Consider the following 19522-nt stretch of genomic DNA (forward strand, 5'->3'; position numbering starts at 1 on the left):
AAGCAGGCAGATTTCTGAGCTCGAGGCCAGCCTGGTCTACAAGAGCTAATTCCAGGACAGGTTCCAAAGCTACAGAGAAACCCTGTCTCAAAATACAAAACAAAATAAACAAACAAAAAACAGGCCCAGGAGCTACATTCAAGACTTGTGTCCCCCAGCACCGAGAAAGAGACCTGAGCTTCAGGAATATCTGCTACCCACCAGAACGCATGTGGAAGAGATATTCAAACAGTTCTGTTGACAGGGTGTCGCCCTGTATGCTTGAGTACACTCAGAGATGAGAACAGATTAGATGAGAAATGATGGCTCATCCTAGTTTTTTTGCAAGGCTAGAATCAGAGCTACTTTAAAAACTGCTAGCATGTTGTTAATTCGGTACAGCCCTGGAGCGTCCCAGTGCTCCTGGATCTCCCCCCTGGATCCTCTTCACTACACAGGAACCAGTTCTGAGGCTCTGTTCACTGCAGAGAAGTTTCTCTGACCAAAGAGGAAGGGAGCGCTGAATTGACAGCTTGTAGACGGCCATTTGGTGGGTATTTCACATGCATGGAGCAAAACAGCAACAGCAACAGCAGCTTCCTGGCCTGGCCCAGGACCCCAGCAGGTGAGTGAGGCTGCCGAGGACTCTTTAGCTCTTCCGACAGCCTGCATGGCACCTTCTGGGCCGGTGTGCCGAGGACTCTTCCACTCTTCCGACAGCCTGTATGGCACCTTCTGGGCCGGTGAGGGTCACCCAGCAGGGGGACGCTTCCAGCTCAGTTCCTGCCTGATTTATCTGCCTTATGGTTGTCACACCATTTAGTGCTGGTGGAAAACCAACAATGGTAGCTACCAACGGTCTTGTTTAGAGTCCTCCCTGGCCAAGAATTCACAGGGAAGTGCTCACCCCAGAGGTGCGGCTGCATTTAAACTTGGGAGAATTCTACTATCTGCTCGGACGGTGGCACTGAGGGAAGGAGGCTGTCATGGCGCTAGGGGTTACTGACAGTCAGTAGTCCTTCCCTCTCCAGACGGAGGAGCAGAGCATGATGGGAGGAGAGGAGGAAGAGACGATCGCAAGAGAAAAACAAAGACCACAGTGTATTTAGCAAGAAGAAAAACAAGAACAGGCAGCAACTTTTCACATTCGGGATGACAGTAAGGAGCCAGGCTCTGGGCATCCGACTTTCCCCCATCAAAGACAGCAGCAGGAGAGGAACTTGGGTTTAACTCCGTGATTGGACAAAGAACGGGCCACGAAGGGTCTAACAGAAAGGATGTTCTAGAGCAAACGTCCAAAGGAAGCTTTACGTTTTCTCTTGTTTTAGGTTATAGTCGTTCACTCCAAAGACAGACCTAATGCACAGATTTTTTTTGAGAGGCTTAGCAATTAGCCCCTGAACCACATCCTTAATTATGCCTACATGGCAAAGTCTTGACCTCACAGATCTCGCACATCCCCACACTCCCGGGCAGTCATGGGTAGAGGGTGTATATATGATGTAAAAGGTTCAGGCAAGCTGTGCCCACGGAAAGCCATCCCATAGATGGGGCTTGCTCAAAAGAGAAGGCTACGGAATGTTCACATAATTGCTAAAATTTGAAAACACCATAGGGATAATTACGGAAGAGTAATCCTTTACAGTGGAGAATATACTGGCTTTACCAACAAGTTTGTGATTTCATACACTATATACATAGAAATATTCCTATCAAAATCATGAAAATACTGCAATATAAGAAAGCCAAGAGCTCAGGACAGAGGAGCAGACCAGCTCAGGACAGAGGGATGCAGGCCACGGGCTCAGAACAGAGGGACACAGGCCGTCTCAGGACAGAAGGCACAGGCCACCGGCTCAGGAGAGAGGGATGCAGGCCACCGGCTCAGGAGAGAGGGGTGGAGGCCACCGGCTCAGGACAGAGGGGTGGAGGCTGACTCAGGACAGAGGGATGTAGGCCACTGGCTCAGGACAGAGGGGTGGAGGCTGACTCAGGACAGAGGGATGTAGGCCACTGGCTCAGGACAGAGGGTTGGAGGCTGACTCAGGACAGAGGGACACAGGCCACCGGCTCAGGACATAGGGGTGGAGGCTGGCTCAGGACAGAGGGACACAGGCCACCGGCTCAGGACAGAAGCCCAGAGACCATCTTCATGGCTGACTCCTCTCCTCTGTGTGAGGGTCCTCCAGCTCTTTTCTCTCTTCTTAGTTTTTCCTGGATTTCTTTATTTATCCTATGTGTGACTGTTGAGGACTGTATCCTGGTTGTATGTGGAGGACACTGGACAAACCCGTGGGAGAGAGTTCTCCCCTCATGCCTGTGTGTGGGCCTTGACGTTGAACTCAGGACTTTAGCCTTGGCGGCAGAAGTTCTGACCCTCTGAGCCACCTCACTGACTCTCCATCCTTCTTTTTAACTCAACACACACCACCTGTTCAAAAGCGCCCTTTGTTCCTGACTATGGGTCAGTCATTGATGGAATGACCTGTCTGGGGACGGTAGTACAATCTTCATGATTTTTGCAAATTGAATGAAGTATAGAGAGCTGCTATTACAAACAAAAATGTCATTAAATAAATTCCACGGGGCAGGTGGTGGTGGCGCACACTTTTAATCCCAGCACTCGGGAGGCAGAGGCGGGTCTCTGTGAGTTTGAAGCCGGCCTGGTCTGTAGAGCAGGTTCCAGACAACCAGGGCTGTTATACAAAGAGAAACCCTATCTCGGGGGTGGAGGTCGGGGAAAGGCAGAGGTAGAACTTCCAGGCAGGGCTGAGCTTTACACAGCCCAGTGTGGGGAAGCCCCACTGAATTCTGTACTCCCCAGAAAAAGGCTAGGAGAAAGGCCTACGCTTATGTGTTCCATGTGTGACATGGCCAAGTGACTCTTGCCTTAGTTCTTGGTATTTAAAGATAGTAATTCTTTATGAAATAGACTAAGCATTCTTCCCGATGAGTCTGCTGTACTGAATCAATAAACAAATGACAGGGTAGAACAAGGACTAAAGACATCAGAAGGGGAATTTTTCAAGATCAATAAAAGTTTTGAGCTAAGGCTGTGAGTAGGTTATTTGCACTTTAAGACAGCAAAATCCAGATGGGCATTGGTGGCACACGCCTTTGATCAGAGCACTCAGGAAGGCAGAGGCCGGTGGATTGCTGAGTTCAAGGCCAGCCTGGTCTATAGAGCAAGTTCTAGAAAAGCCGGGAACACAGAGAAACCCTTTCTCAGGGGAAAGAAGATAGTAAATTACTACCTTCATTTTCTGCACAGATGAATACCACCAGGCAGTATTTTATGCACTATCAATAATCCTTACATACAGTCACAGCTACTCTCCTGTGACATCTAGTGCTGGACTCTCCAAAATCAACAACTTAGCACAAGAACACTTCAGAGGTTAGAAATCTAAACACAAAGCAAGGCCCGACAGTCGGAGCCTCAACCTCCTCCATGTTTCCCAGGACAACTGACTCACTGCCCTCCAGCATGAGGCTGTGCCAGGGAGCAAGGGGCGAGCAGAGAGCTAGCTGTTCAGGTAGAGCGACGTCCTGAGCCTGCCAGCATTTGTGAGATAAAAGCAGATATATATATAAATGTAGATAGATAGTCTAAACTGGATAAGATTGGTACCAAGACGCTGGGCTCAATGAAGGGATAAAAACGTGAAAATTACATATGTGTGTGTGTGTGTGTGTGTATTGGAGAACTAAATCTATAGAAATGTACAAGTGAATAGACAAATATAATTAATGGAATAATTATAAATTAACACAATTTACAAAAACATAATACCATTTAAATGAAGTAGGGAAATCTGTCTTATTGATATCCACCACCCAGACTGTTTGGGGAAAATATACACACCAGACATTTTCTGAAACAAATAATTCAAAGATCACTTCATTCATGAAATTTCATTTTAATGTTGATCTTTTTGGTCTCGCTCTTAGCAAGCTAAATTTTAAAGACTTTTAAAAATTAAATAGGAGGTGAAACTTAAAAACAAAACCAAAGGAAAAAAATCACTAGGGACAAGACAAAAACCCAGGTTTTTGCGCTATTTTCCATTTGAGCCACTAGATGGCAGTGCTAGGAAGCAAATATAGATGGAGGCGGCTGAGTGGAAGCAGGAACCAAGGTCCCAGGAAACGTCTAACAGGGAAGGCAAAGGCGCTTTTTAATGTTGGTTAGAATTTACTCCACAGTTGAATGAAAAACGTCACAATGAGAGTAAACTACTAGGTGCTAAATATAAGAAAGGCTCCGGTTTCAGGCTGTGGCTTTATGTCCTAACATCAACACTGTGTCTCCCTGCTTTTCCATTTCCACCCCAATTTGTACCCCAGAAGCAACATTCTATGAATTGTATCCTTCATTGCTTTGGAGTAAAATTTAATAATGATGATAATAATAATAATAATAATAATAGCTTAAGTAGTTTCAAGGCAACAATCTATCTTCTTACCAGAGACTGCATTGGGTAGAAGGGCTTGGGGGGGCTCTTCCTGAAAAAGTCACAGCTTAGGCACCTGACTCAGGGCTTTTAAGTGTGTTTTCTCTGAAGAGGAGATCTTCACAAGCCCGACACAGTAGTCCAGTTCTCTGGTACTTAGCAAGAGCTTGGCGTGATGTCCCTCACCTCCGACCGCTCCCCTTACAAACTGCAACGCACTAAGTATCCAGTGTATAAACGTTTGTTACAGTTCCAGCATAGCTGCAGACGCCTCCTTCGGAATAAGAACCTCTCTCCCTGGCTGACCATCTCCAGTGAAGCGCTCCTGGGCTGTGGTGCCGGGTCTCTGCTCTTTTCCTGAGAAGACACCGGTTCTGTTTTGGCTTTCACACGACTTGACTCAGCAAGTTCGGGTTGTTCCTCGTCTTAAGAGCTGGCATGACATGACGGCCTAGGTAGCTTTACGGTGGTTAGGCAATACATAGGATTCCAACCACGTGGTACGTTTGGTCTTAGTTTTTGTTGGCTTCTATCTTCCGCTTCACTTTCTCTGCTTTGTTTGCCTCCTCTGGCAAGAAGTACCTGGACGTCAAATTTGGTTAGCAGAACTGAATTCCACTCACAAATTATACTTCTCATTGGTGCCGATTTTAGAAAGAAGCCGTCTCGACTGGCCGGTCTATAAAGACGGAAAGTAAAGCTTCCCAGACACAGGGGTGTGTGCCTTGTCCCACCTTATCTAACCCTTGGTGTCTGCTGATCAGCTAAGGTCTCCGTGGAAGTCTGTTCCAGTTGATTTTTTTATAATTCTGTGATTGAAATGGGTAATTTTTGTTTTGAAGTTTATTTTGTTTTAGAAAGACTGTCCTGAGTGGTGAGATCCACCTCTAATTCCAGCACACGGGAAGCTGAGGCAGGACAAGCACGGGCTAAGTCGGAAGACGAGACGCTGTGAGCGCTAGACTAGCCTGCTCCACCAAGCAAGCCCTTGTGGGGGAAAAGGAAGAAGGGAAGGCTGATGCTCCATTTAGAGTTCAGCTGTGCGTCGGGTGAAAGAGAAGGATCTGTTTGTTCTACGTGTAGCCGTCCAGTTGGGCCAGTACCATTTGTTGAAGATGTGTCTTTTCTCCAGTGCACACAGGTTGTCTCTTTGACAAAGATCGGGTAGCTGCTGGAGTATACGGGTCCGCGTATGAGTCCCTGATTCCATTCTATTAATCCACAACTCTGCTTTATGCCAATAAAGAGTTGTTCCCATTATTGCAGGTCTGTAGTAAAACGTGACATCTGGGCTGGAAACAAGCCCAGCAGTCCTAGAATTCAGGACTGCTTAGGCTAACTTGGGTCTTTTGTGTTTCCATAGAGATCTGAAAACTGTGCTTTCGAGGTCGGTGAAGAACTGTGTTGGGATATTGATGGGGGTTGCACTGAAGCTGCAGGTCCCTTTTGCTAGGACAGCTATTTTCACTATATTAATCCTGCTGACCCATAAGCATGGGAGATCTTTCCACCTGCTGATGTCTTCTTCAATTTCTTTCTTAGGTCTTAAAGTTTTTATCATGAAATCTTGCATTTGCTAGTTAGGGTTTTCCCGATTATTTTTATCCCTAGCTTCTCCAAGACTTTCATCCTGAAAGGGTGCCGGGTTTTGTCAAAGGCAAGGCCTCTTTTCCGTCTAATAATATGCTCATGTGGTTTCTGTCCTTAGCCTGTTAATGTGGAAGCTCAGATGCATTGATTCAAATAAAAAAGTCAGTGCCAGGAACAACTGAGATCCTCTGGAATTGCTGGCCAGTGGGGCACTGGACCCTCAAACATTACAGGCTACTGCTAATGCGTTGGTTATCCTCCAGAACTGGATCATAAGACCCGAGTGCTGAAAACACCACATGCTCGAGTCAGCACATGCAGAAATCTTGCTGGTCTTAACCTCGAAGCCTCATCCCTACTGGCTACCTTTCATAGTGCTAGAAAATGCCATGCATTCCAGCAGGGGAGAAAAACAATCAACTCTCTTACCTAAGTGTAAACCCTGGAAATACACTAACAGTAGTCCTGGCAGTGTCTGCTCACCGGTGCAATAGCAGCATGAATGGGGGTACCCAACCATTTTCTGATGGGATTTAACACACATTCCACAGTCATGTCTGGTACTGTTGCTTGGCCGTAAAAATGAAGACTGGCCAGGCCCTAGGGGAACCTGATAGGATTACTTCGCTGAATGGACACAGCAATACGGTCCCCCTAGTGCTTATCTTTAAACCATGATATTAGTGTATATATTAACCCTCATCAAATAAGGTTCTTTGTAAAATAGAGATCAATTAATACAGAGGCCTACAGTTTGTTGATATGCTGAGAGTAAGAGACTGGGAACTCTCAGCACTAAATGAAACAGCTGTATCATACCCCTTAACCCCACCCTAAGACTTAGGGATCACTGTGGAAGCAGGAGCAGAAAGTTTGTAAGAGTTGGAGGGAGCAGATATCTACAGGCAGACAGTGTTTGTTGGATGTGTATCTTGTGCACACAAACCCACAGCAACTATTGCTGTGTGCATAAGACCTGCATGAGACCAAGCCAACAAAAATCAAAGCATGCATGGGGGAGGGGCTCCTGAATCCCCCCCCCCACCAAGCTGAGGATCCCACTGATAGCTGAAGGATGGCGGCAGATGGAGTGTCTGCCCATGCTCCAGCTGATTGGCACACGTACAAACCTACAGACCAGTGGGTTTAGGTAAAGAGCCCACCAAGGTGGGAAGGAATGGTGCAGAGAAGGGCAGAGGAGAAACTGGAGGGGAAGGCAAAGGGGGTGGAGTCAACCAAAATAGATTGTATGCATGTATGAAATTCTCAAACAGAAAATTAACTTTATTTTTACAATTAAAAAAAATCCTCATGTGCAATGCTCCATGCCTCGTGAACAAAAAGAACGCATGAGCTCAGCAGCAGCAGCTGCAGCAGCAGCAGCCACTGCCGCCACTGCGCAGAACTTCCCCGTGGAAAGCAGCTTCTAAGCGAGATCAGATTGAAGAGTTACACTCTTGAAAAGAAGTTTTAATCATTTAGAGAAGCTAGAAAAAAAAGTGTATTCTTAATGTTTTCTTACTAATGTATATTATCTACATGAGTGTTTGTGTATGTGCATGCATGCCTGCAGAGGCCAGAAAAGGCATCAAATCTCGTGCAGCTAGAATAACAGGTAGTTGCAAACCACCCAGTGTAGGTGCTGGGAAGGGAACTCAAGTTTTCTAGGAGAACAGGAACGGTTCTTAGCCAGAAAGCCATCTCTCCAGCCTATCTCATAGATGCCTCACTGGGCTGAGAATAGTTTCAAAAGTGCCCCAGAAACCCAACATGAAGTAAATAAGGAACACTACGAGGTAATAAAATCCCACTGTCGTCTTTTTCTTAGATACCAACTAAAGCCTAAATGTGTGAGCCTCCCAAGAAAACTGTAAGCAGAGCAGCTCTCCTGGGGCGTCCACCAGAAGCCCCCGCCAAACATGCAAGGGTGGGCCACAGCTCTGCCATCATAGGCCAACAGGACAGGAAAACAACATGAGGCAATAAGATAAAATGGTCTTGAAATTAGTCCTGAAAGAGGGGGGGGTCTCCTCTGAGATTACGGTGTTGCGGCAGGGTGTGTGAGACTCTGTCCACCTCACTGTGATGGATAGCTCACCCGGACGGCGCAGTTAAGGGGCCCGACTCTCAGTGGAGAGCACAGGAAAATAGCTTCCATGCCGGGTCCAAACCAGCTGGAAGAATAGATACCGAAGTATCTTGTTCTGGATAGGAAGGGAAGGGAGGCACATGAAACAGGTGAGCAAGGGTGTCAGTGCTGGAGAGATCAAGAAGAGATGGCAATAAAAAGGAAAGAAGGTCGTTTTCTATGACAGGAGACACAGGTGAAGGAGACAATCCCTACCTGGAAGGCACGGAGTAATCATAGTTCTTATGGTCCCTGAATTTTCCTGTCAGGCTGGTAAAGTTTCTGTCTAAATAAAACATTTATTCTACGAAAATATCAGGTAAACAAATGATCACAAAATTATAGACTACAAGATGGGGAAAGAAAATAAATACAAGATTCAAAATTAAAGCAAGCTCCGGTGAAATCTGAGTTTCACGTGAGAGGAGGCTACGCTCTAGCCACACATCCTGATGCGCCAAGAGATGCTAAGCAAAACAGGGGAGAGTCTTATGGAGGACTGAGAAAGTCGTTTTCTGGGAGGTAATAAAACCTCGTGGTCGCCTTTTTCTTGGGTACCAATTGAAGCCTAAATGCGCGAGCCTCCCAGTGCAAGTCGCTGTGATGCTAGAGGAGAGGATGTGTGTGTGAGCCCATCCGACCGGAGGCTGAGAGGGTCCGAGACCAGCACTTAGCAAGGTGGGAGAGACTGAGGGTGAAGGCATTCAGAGTAACACGGAGCGGGCTGCACACTCTAGATATCTTTTCCAAGTCATCTTTGAGAAGGCTATCATAAAAGTCAACAACAGCCACGTGACTGACCAGAGGAGCTTGAGAATCTAACTCCAGTTAAGTCAGCATCCGTGACTTGCGCGTCAGCCACATGGAGCCTCAGGGGAACTTACACGTAGCTCTCCTGTCCTCTCTGCATCAGTGGCAGCTCGGATCAATGCCTGTCCCATTTGTTCAGGTGAACAGCTGGCATCATATTCAGGATCCAAGTTTTAGCACAGAGAAGACCCACTGAGTCCCCATTTGGGTCACTTGTGAGTGTGACGTTCTAAGTGTGGCTTTGGCGGCCGGACACAGCTAGCCAGCTAGGGTCCACACGGCACACCTCACTGACATGATCCTTCTAAATGTTTACATGCAGGTTAAAATAAGATTTTAATCTTAAATTAAAAGACCATCTCCACAATTTTTAAAAACAATTTTAAATGAGCAGGGAAAACATAGCTATTTATTTTCATGGCTAAGCCATCGTAAACACTACAGTCTCAAGCATTCAAAGTTGACTAAAGTCTGCACAATGCACTTTCCTGAACACTCTTGTCTGACCATTCCTTCGACAGACGCAGGGGAGGGGCTACGGCTCACAAAGGTCCTCAGCCCACAGGAACTTTGATGTCAGGGAGAAAGACATTAGTAAAATATTAATGAACTGTCACATCAGATGGCCAGTAAGGGCTACAGACAGACAGAGGACCTGTTATGAGGGGAGCCAACCAACCAAGGCTGCATGCAACAGCTCTCACTACATTGCTACACTGGACAGGAATGGCAACCGACACATCGCAGATCCCTTCCTGCTAACATGCTCTATAACATCAACACTACATAGTTAGTTACCCAAGAACACGGGAATCAGACTGCAACCCCCCACCATAAGTCACACTGGCGCAGCCTAACTCATAAAAACCGTACATTTACCTCATGAGCTTCTGAATGAACTGTTATAATAAAAGCATTAAGATTGCTGTGATGACGTAACAAACGAGGCCCCAATACTGAAATTGGAAAAATACATCAGCATGCATGTGTGCTGCACGTGACCATGGGCTGCCACATGTACTCCAACAGAAATCCAGGAACAGCCACGGAGTCAGAGAGGCTCAGACCTAGGCTTAGCTGCCCCACCTCAGTGCTTTGGACAGACTCACCTTTCAAACCCTTAGAAAACTCATAGGACGTGAACTGTTTTTTCTTATTTACTCTGAGGTAGAGGAAGGGCAGAAGGGACACAGCCCTTCCTCTGTGGCATTGCTGCCCATAGGACTGAAGTAACTTTCATAGGAAACACGCATTCTAGAAATATCACACATGGTACAGGATATTATAAACCCAAGCAAGAATATACAAATCAATTGCATGTTAGGCCTGTCTGCTGCTGGGCCGTTCCGGACAGGCGGTAGCTGTACGTGCAAGCCAAGCACAAGTGAGCCTGGAGGGGGTCATGACGACATGCCCGCTGTTTGCAGGACAGCAGATTCTTAGAGCACTCGTGAGGATTTCTTATCTAGAGCACCGAGATCTAAATATAGATACTTACATTATTGCACTCTCCAAGGAAGTACAGTGCAAATCCGTCGGCTTTTGTAGCTGCCAAAGCAATAAAAAGAAGGGAGAAACCAGTCTCAATGGAAGAATATGACATCACGGATTCTACAGTGAGACTCGTGTACCAGCTTTTGCGTGGACTGGTTAACGCGACCGATGCCCATAAACAGAACAGTGTAATGTGTGGCTTTGACCCACAGCATACTCAGGAGGTTCCAGTTTTCGCCACTGGCTGCAGATAGGTTCGTGGCTGTACCCCTGTAAAAACATCTGTGGGGCCTTCAATCTTCACAAAGACAGATGGGCACTGTATTTCATTTTTAAGTTAAAAACAAACACCCACAAGAATGCCAAATAATTAAGTGCTCACGAAAACCATTAGGCAAATATACACATAGCACTGAAGTGAGCAGATTTTAACTTACATTTTTCTTATTATCTAAAGGCCATTATCATAACAAACACTCTACGTCCTGGCAGGTGGGGTATCACCCAAATTTAAACTCCCTATAACTCACTTGGGTCTGTGCATGTTTGGGTGGGTATCTAGTCTGGTGTATCCGAAGCCTCTTGATCAACAGAACAGTGGGGTCACAGAGGTGACGATGACAGTGAACCAGATAGCATGCGTGGGAGCCCACAGAGTGCTTGCATGAAGTGAAGTCATAACAGACACTGGTGTCCACATGTCCAGTGGATATGTCCACATGGGCATTTTTATTCTCAGATGAAAAACTTGAAACACTCCGTATCATAGTGGACAAGTGAAAACACCATGTCCTGAAGGATTCAGCATCCTGTCTACAGGACAAGCCATCTCTGGTTATCCGACGGAGTTCCAATCCTGTTTGCTTCTCTTCAAAATGAACAGCTTGTTTTAGGAGACAACGCTAAGCTGGGTGGGTAGTGTTGGGAGGATCTGGGAGGTGTTGGAAGAGGGGAATAAATATGCTCAAAATACACTGTATGAAATTATCAAGGAATAAATTAAAACATTATGTTAAAAGCCTGGCATCTTCCTTTCTAATGATGCAATTTAATCCGATACAAAGGAAAGCAGGTGTCGGCTCCAGGGGGGAACCCTCAGGTAATTCAGGGATTTGCGGGTTCATTCATCCTGGTAGCTTCACATTCATGTTCTTCCGCTACAAACTGAGCCCGGCACAGAGAGCGGTGACAGGGGCCTCCTGTCACTCTCTGCCAAGTGACCCAGCCTAGAGCAAGCACAGCGTGACTTACCTATCCTGATGATGCTGCTCAGCTCGTACAGGAGGAGCTGGTTGTCCCCGCCTGTGTCCAGGCGCTGCTCGATGTAGCTGTTCAGCTCGTACACCACTCCCTGCATGTTCGTGTCCTGGTACTTGAACACAAAGAGAACAGAGGTGAGGCATGGTTAAAGTGCAGTGAAACCCCTGGCGTCGGGAACGTACTGCTTCAGTGGCTTCGGGCTCTGGCCATGGATCACTTACAGAGCACGGCCGGACGTTAACAGGGAGACTGCAAACTAAGCCTGCTCTGACTGCTCGCTGAAACTTATCTCTAAACTGTATCTGTGCCCGCTTATTCATATAAAGAACGCCAAATGTTATACATTACAACTTTTACACACAATGACAGCTCCACGCGTCAAAGAGTTCAAAGGTCGCCTGAGGAAAATGTGACAGCTTGCTAGGGACATCCTCGGGATCGTGCTAGGTGAAATATGACTCCATGGGCTCAGCTCCCTGCAAAGCAGGGGTGAGTGTGACCTGAAGCTGTGGTCACTGCTAGGACATGTTGTCATACCAGCAAGAAGGGTGAACAAGGGGCTTATCTGATCCTGCCCCAGACAGGCCACACTGCCCCTCTCAACGGAATAGAAGCCGAAGCCCCTCCCGCTCTCCCTGCCCCATGCTTGCCTTAGGAACCCTATTTTCCAAATAGCAAGCATTGCAAACGAAAAATAAGACAAAATCTGTTTACTTCTCGCTGAAAACCCTCCCAGGCTTCCCACTGAACTGGGGAAATAGATCAGCGCCTCCAGCAAACACGGCTACTGTCCACCAGGGACGCTCTCTTCCCTGTCCCCACCCCTGCGCACTCCGGTCTCAACTTTGACACCTTTCTGTTTCTGGGCCACTCAGACATCTTTCATTCCCAAGATCTGCTACTTGTGACACAAGATTCATGTGTAAAACCTGTGTGTGGAGTGAGCCAGGGACTCCACACCACCTTGCACGCCTACGGAACGGACCCTCGGCTGTTCACACTCCAATGGAAGAGGGCTGGCAAGGAGTTCAGCCCCATTTGCTCCAAGTGCAGAGCAAAGAGGACCCAGTGAGCCTCCAGCTGGACCACTTGGGCCACGGGTGCTTAGTGAACCCCAGCACTTAGTGAACCCCAGCACTCCCCTGATTCCCTTCAGAGACAGCAAGGTGCACCTGAGCCACGGTGAGTGACTACAGAAGCCTGGTTGCCACCCAAGCCACGGCTGATGGCTGTCACTAAGGACGTGGCTATGTGGGGAGCCTAAGCTTGAAGTGAGCTGGGACCAAGCATGAAGACTGCTCATCTGGCTACGTCCCCTGACGTCACACACAACTTAATCCTCGAGGTGGCGGGAGGCCACATGGCTGCCTTCAGTGTCCGTTGATGAAGAGCGTGGCATTGGTGGACAAAATCAAAGCGGTAGCTGGAATGGTCCCATCTGCAGAGAACTGAAGTCCTGGCCAACGATCAGGGGTCCCTGCCGATCAACGGGGCGGCCCTCCACCATGTTCTCCTGTCTCTAACCATAACATTCTGAGTGAGAGAGCGAGCAGAAATACGACCTGACTGCCACAGCAGACTAGTCAATGAATCTTCGGGGGAAGCCAGTCCACAGGCTTAAACCTTTTAAGTCAAGAATGGGAGGCCAGGCTCAGGGGAAAAAGAACATTGGTATACAACTAACAATACATAAAGCATGTCACCTCTCTCCTTCCCCACAAGTCTGCAGCTTCCTACCTCGCTATCTGTGCATGAAAACATTACCCAAACTGGAGGACCACTGGACATCACCTTTGCCCTGACCACCGGCCACCAGCCCGTATCTGTGGTGAGCTGTTGCTGGATTCTGCCTCAGGACCAGATTGCTATTATTCCCCTGCTATCTTCTAGCTTGAGACTCTTCCAGGTCCCCCCTTCACACGGTCACCAGTGTGATGAGAGAACCCACACAGGCGTCACAAGCAGTTCAAATCCCGACGACTCCAGAAGAGCACTGAGCAGGTCGCAGCCTGCGAGGGAGCCTCTGGGAACTGCTCTGAAGAACCCCATAGAATATTCCACTGTCGCAAATGTGCCACTAGACATCTGGGGTTTATTTATTTTGTGGGGCTTTTATTAGTGTGAATGTTTATGTATTCTGGGAACTGAGCTCTGAGCCTCATGTTTGCCAGAGCTAACCTGAGCTAAATCCCTGTCCTTAGGATGTTTCTCTTCCATGAATACACATCTCTATGTTCTTTGAGGGTAGGGGGAGGTTCGGCACACAGACAAATGAATAGTTGAGCCCTGGTACAAATGGCTTCCCAGCAAGTCCTTCCTCAAGGCCCAGCCATGCCCTTTGATAGCAGTCTTTGCCCCACTGAGGGTTGTGCCAGAAGCTGCCCATCACCTCTGGACAAGAGTCAGTTGTCACAACCCCCCCCCCACACACACAGTGCACATGCACACATACATGCATTCACATGCACACACATGTGCAAACACACACACATATATACACACCAAAAAGAATACTGGGACGGGGTTGGAGTATTTATCATGGAATGTCATTTCTAGGTTCCATGTTTCTTGTCTGCATGACAGAGGATGTACTATAGCCATTTTAAAAACTTTCAACACTTTGTAAAGTTCATAGTGAGTGTCAAGTGCCAGCTGTCCTTTAAGAGAGCTTGTGATCCAGAGATAGGAAGTCAGGTGCTGTGCAGTTACCCACACCTTGGGATCACGCCTTGGGATGAGAGTGGACACCCTAGCCTGTGGTTTCCGTCCACACTGATCTCGAGTGGATATTATCTTTATCAGTGTAACCACTCAACACAGCGCTTCACAATGAGGACAATGCCAGAGAACAAAAACCAAAGTGTGCCAAGTCCTGTCTGACCGACCATGGTATCTCCTGCGAAATCTCACTGTGTCCTCAACTGTCACTAAGTGCTCGCTGTGGTGTCTCGGGGCATCTGGCACTTGTCTGGTGTGGATCCTGAGCTCTGAAGGCACATCCTCAGCCTGCATAGTAAGCATTTTGTGAGCCGAGTATGTCTCCAGCTCAGCTGAGGCATTTTTAAGTAAGCAAAGCTATAAATAAAGACTTTTTATTTTTGTTCACACAGATACCATAAACTGGAGAATCCTAACGACTCTACAACTGAGCATTGGCAGTGAACAATCAACGGAGTCCAGGAGCCTTAGAGGCGGAGGCAGAGGCACGCTGGCGGCCTGGAGTGAGGGGCTGGCTTCCAGCAGCCATCTATCTTCAACTCTCCGGAGTAGACTGGAAAAGGTAACATAAGAACTTGCCTAACAGCTGCAAGACCCAGGGACCCACCTTCGACACCTCTGAAAAACGAGTAAGAGCAGCAAGCAATTGACAAGCGTCAAGGGAGGGTTTATGTTAGAGTTGTGGGAAGGGGGGAGGCAGCTGCCCTACCAGTCCTGGAAAACCACTCTCGAGAATGCTACGTCCTCTGTGGAGGAGGCAGGCACAGTCTGGGATCTGAAGAAAGCCATAGAAGACACAAGGAGGAGCAAAGGAACAGCACGCAGGACACCGGCTCCAGAGTGAGCATGGCGTCTTGTACAACACCGGGCATCACCCAAGGGATTCACGGGGAGCCATGGAATCAGGCAGGAGTCTACAGACAAGCAGGCTTGGCTTCTGAAAACATACCATCAACTCAATGCAAAGAAATGGAAATAATAAAAAAATTATACTAATGAACAATATTGAATTCAGAGGTTTGTTAAATGAAATGAACTAATTGAATGTGGGGCAAAGAGATCAGGGGGTGAAAAGGGCTGTTCGAATCATAATTTAGGGAAAGAAGAGCGTTGCAGAGTCGAGAACCACCGACCACAACAGCAAAGGATGATGACACTTAAGAGGATGCTAGGAAATCGTCGGGGAGGGGACGTCATGAGAACACACAGGAGATGGAGCGGAAGTGCCGGGCCCAGCAGAATGGCTTCTGGGTGTGGGTCCCTGGTAATTAAAGGTTCTCAGCAGCGTGCAAGTGCACCGCAGCCAAAGCTCCGGCTCTCGAGGAGTCTGAGCTGTTGTTGTGGGGGACGGGAATGAATAAGAAAACATGAGCAAATAGCCCATCTCCTTGACAGAAAGAAAGCAAACGCCTTAATGAGACTTTACAAGGGAAGAGCGGCTGATCCATTGAGGTTTGCCATTTCCAGGTCCTTTCTCTGTTCCTTTCTTCACAACACAGACGTGTGCTGATCCTCAATGTGCACAACACCTGGGGTTCAGGGGACCAGGACCAGCTGCACACAATTCTGTTGTAATATCTTTAAATACATACACCCCAGTGTGGGTTTGAGGCTGCTGAGACGGAAAGGGTAAAACAGGTCACAGTTTGAAGTCTTGTGAAACAGGAATATTGTTCAGTTCCCATGTTTAGTTGTTAGAGCATGGTTTAGTTCTGAGCTTCAGACTAAGCGGCCCCCACTGACCACCAGAGAACATATGTGCCTTTTGTATAACACTTTCATCACACAGTCAGAAAGGACTCTTTATAGACAAACGGTCTGTGTGTTCAATCTACTGCTGATACTGTGGGATCTGCCCAAAGTGAGAGCAAGCAGATTGAATAACAAACAGCGAGAGCTGCACCCAGGTAGGACAGACTGAGCTGCCCTGGGAAATGGCTCCCATCACATCCACTCAGGACACTGCTGCACTCAGGGCCGAGCTCCCTGGGGGCTCTCACAGCTCCTGCGAGAACCAGCAGCAAAGGCTGAGACAAACAACCCACTGCTTGGAAGGAGAAGTGTTCTCAAGTGCACAGTTCGAGTGCCTAAAGCTACGGCACGTGATGTATCTGATAATGGGGAAGGGGGTAGAGCTTCTCTGGCAGGGGTCCCAAGGGCTCATCCTCCCTAGGGTGTAATGACTGTCTAGGTTAGAGACACTAGTTGGGCTGTTTGATTTCCAGAATTAAGAGTGTTCTTATTTCCCTTTACCTGTCTGGGGCACAGAACTTCTTAAATGCCCTTGTATGCTGTACTGGCTAATGCCGTCAACTCGGCGGGATCCAGAAAGCACTTAGGATACAAGCTTCCGGATGTCACGTCTTAGAGGGAGCTTCTAGGTTGGGTTGGTTGAGGTAGAACAACCTAACTGTTATGGAATATTAATTTAAGATGTGTTACATTCAGTTATGCTGTGGAATACTTACTTGTTTAATGATGTAAAGATGTGTTACATTCTTTTATGCTGCATTTGTTTAATTCTGTGAAACTGTGTTACTTTGCCTGTTTAAAACACACGATTGGTCTAATTAAGAGCTGAACAACACACGATTGGTCTAATAAAGAGCTGAACAGCCAATAGCAAGGCAGTAGAAAGGATAAGTGGGGCTGGCAGGCAGAGAGAATAACAGGAGGAGAAATCTGGGAAGAAGATCAAGGAGCGAAAGGAATAGGAGAGGGGCCAGCCACCCAGCCACACAGCCAGGCATGGTATAAGAAGTAAAGAAAACTACACAGAAATAGAAAATGGCAAAAAAACAGAGGCAACAGGTAGATGGGCTAATTTAAGTTAGAAACTCTGCCTAGAAACAAGCCAAGCTAAGGCCAGGCATTCATAAGTAAGAAGAAGCCTCTGTGTGTTTATTTAAGACCTGGGTGGCTGGTCCCCAAAGAGCAAAGAGTCAAAAGTAAAACAGAACCATCCAACTACAGCCTACCTTGCATGGAGACAGAAACACCCCACAGGGTGGGGTCCGGGCCTCCAGAGCATCTGCCTTCTTTTCTCTGCTCCCTGATCTCAACTGTATGTTACACCTGCTCCATGCTGCAGCCATGGCTCTCCCGACAGGAGGGACTGCCACCATCCCCCACGCTGTGAGCCAAATCAGGCCCTTCCTTCAGGGAGATATCTATCCCAGGTATCTTGTCGCGTGATGGGGGAGGGGTTACTGATATACTTTCCAAGTTAGATGGATCTGTTAATTATCAAAGTGACAGGGTCTCTGCTAGCCTTCCACACACTTGCCCATAAATACTGTCTCGAATCACGTGACGCTACTTCACAGCTAATGCCCCCCCAACACACACACACACACACACACACACAGACACTCACAGGCAAACTACACATCGGAAAATGCAGATACAGACCCATGAATATGCATACACATTCACATAAGCACACTCATGTACACACAGGTGCGTGCACACACAGACGCACACATAGTACACCTAATGTGTATTTACATGAACGCACACTTCAGGCTGTAGGTTTTACAGGTGATTGTTACTTCTTTACTTAGATTTCGAAGGATATGCTTTCTCATTCTCTGCATGTCTTCACTTTGTTCTTTTCTGTTGTTTGGGAGATTTGTTTGTTTTTGTTTTGGGGGTTAGTTTTTGGCTACTTTGAGATAGCTTCCAAGGCAGTCCACGTGGCATCAGACTCACTATGCGGCAGAGACTGGCCCTGAACTCCCGAGCCTGCTGCTCCTGTCTCTCGTGTGCTGGGACTGCATGCATATCCTCACTTCTGCCCTTGGGTATGTCGTGCCAGCTGGAGTCGATGGCTGGAGGAGGGAGACATAGTTACTCCAGGTCCTCCCCTTGCCTCCCGAGTCCAGCTCCTGTGTGGCCACTGTCACTCTTGAAAAACGAGCTGTGCTTTAATGCTTTGGAACTGGCGAGCACGGCTGTAAAGTCCACCACATTAACTTACATTTGGAACTTTATGAAATTCAATACTAATAGAAGTTTACCCTGAAAGGGGGCTGGCACCTCTCCTTGGGGACACCGAGGAAGTCCACTTCAGTTTGCACCCACCTAGACACAAGACCCCATCTTCTACTCATTCACAGAGAAGCTCTGAGTCTTGACAGCTTTGCCTTCCTGCTTCCTCCGCTTCTACGGTCAGTTATAACTAGGTTTCCAGCCAAGCCATTAGAGCACTTCTCCTAAGGGGCTGCAGAGAGCGCTTGCTGCTCTTCTAGAGGACCAAGGTTCAACTTCCTCCACCTGCACAGTGGCTCACAGCCGTATACTGGCTCCAGTTAGAGTATCGGAAGGTGTCAAGGTTTCTGCGGACTCCCTTGGGCAACCCATCAGGAGACCACTGGGGTGGGGGCTTCTACAGAGGCCAGTCTCCCGTTCTGGGAGACGGGACACTCGAAAGAGCAGCCTCCACTAGGACCAGGGTGTGCTTCTTGCCCTTCTACTCCATCACCTCAGGTCTACATTCCCCACCTAGAAAGGTTAAAGTTTAAAGAAGAAATACTACAGAGTAAGAAGGAAATGTGAAGGCCATAAATGCCAAGGTGAGAATCATTCGTGTGAAGTCAAAAATTATTCCCCACAGAAAAGAAGCTCAGCCCCGCAGGACGCTTGTTTCTGTGTAAAACACAGCAGTGTTGCTTTCTGTTCAGGGATGCAGGGAAAGCTCTGTGAAGGCAGGAACAGTGCTCAGCTGCCTGTTAGGCTGAGGGCGGTCCCAATTCCACGGCTGTGTCTCCATCTCACAACCTAAGCATTTGAATACTATAAACTCCACACAAGAATTCGTCTCTGCACAGCCCAATCTTAATTCCATTCTTGACCCAGTTAATTTCAACCTGTTGCAGCCTTTGTCTCACATCAGAGGTCACCTGGGTGCACTAGCTGTACCTGGACTGGTCATCTTCTGGGTTTTCCCTCCCTGCTACCAACCCCTCCTGTGCAGGGGAACTCCTCGCCGTTGATACACCTGCTGTGTTCCGATCCCTCTGGGAAGAACAGCAGCAGCTGTAGCCTCTCCCCTCTCTGCAGAGCATATCACTAGCTAGAACAGACCTGA

At 47.7% G+C, this 19522-nt stretch overlaps 1 protein-coding gene across 6 annotated transcripts in view; it reads right to left on the reverse strand.

The window, feature by feature from the left end:
• Pde10a (phosphodiesterase 10A) overlaps positions 1-19522 on the reverse strand; it is a 440519-nt gene that overhangs the window by 54234 nt on the left and 366763 nt on the right. For all 6 annotated transcript variants that reach the window (XM_075950945.1, XM_075950962.1, XM_075950955.1 and 3 more), the window contains 2 exons: positions 11707-11827; positions 10460-10509 (listed from right to left, as the gene is read on the reverse strand). In XM_075950945.1, coding sequence (XP_075807060.1) covers positions 10460-10509; positions 11707-11827 — 171 coding nt within the window. The remainder of the gene's footprint in view (positions 1-10459; positions 10510-11706; positions 11828-19522) is intronic.

The sequence above is a fragment of the Microtus pennsylvanicus genome, chromosome 1 (genome assembly GCF_037038515.1).
Source record: "Microtus pennsylvanicus isolate mMicPen1 chromosome 1, mMicPen1.hap1, whole genome shotgun sequence".
Classification (NCBI taxonomy): Eukaryota; Metazoa; Chordata; class Mammalia; order Rodentia; family Cricetidae; genus Microtus; species Microtus pennsylvanicus.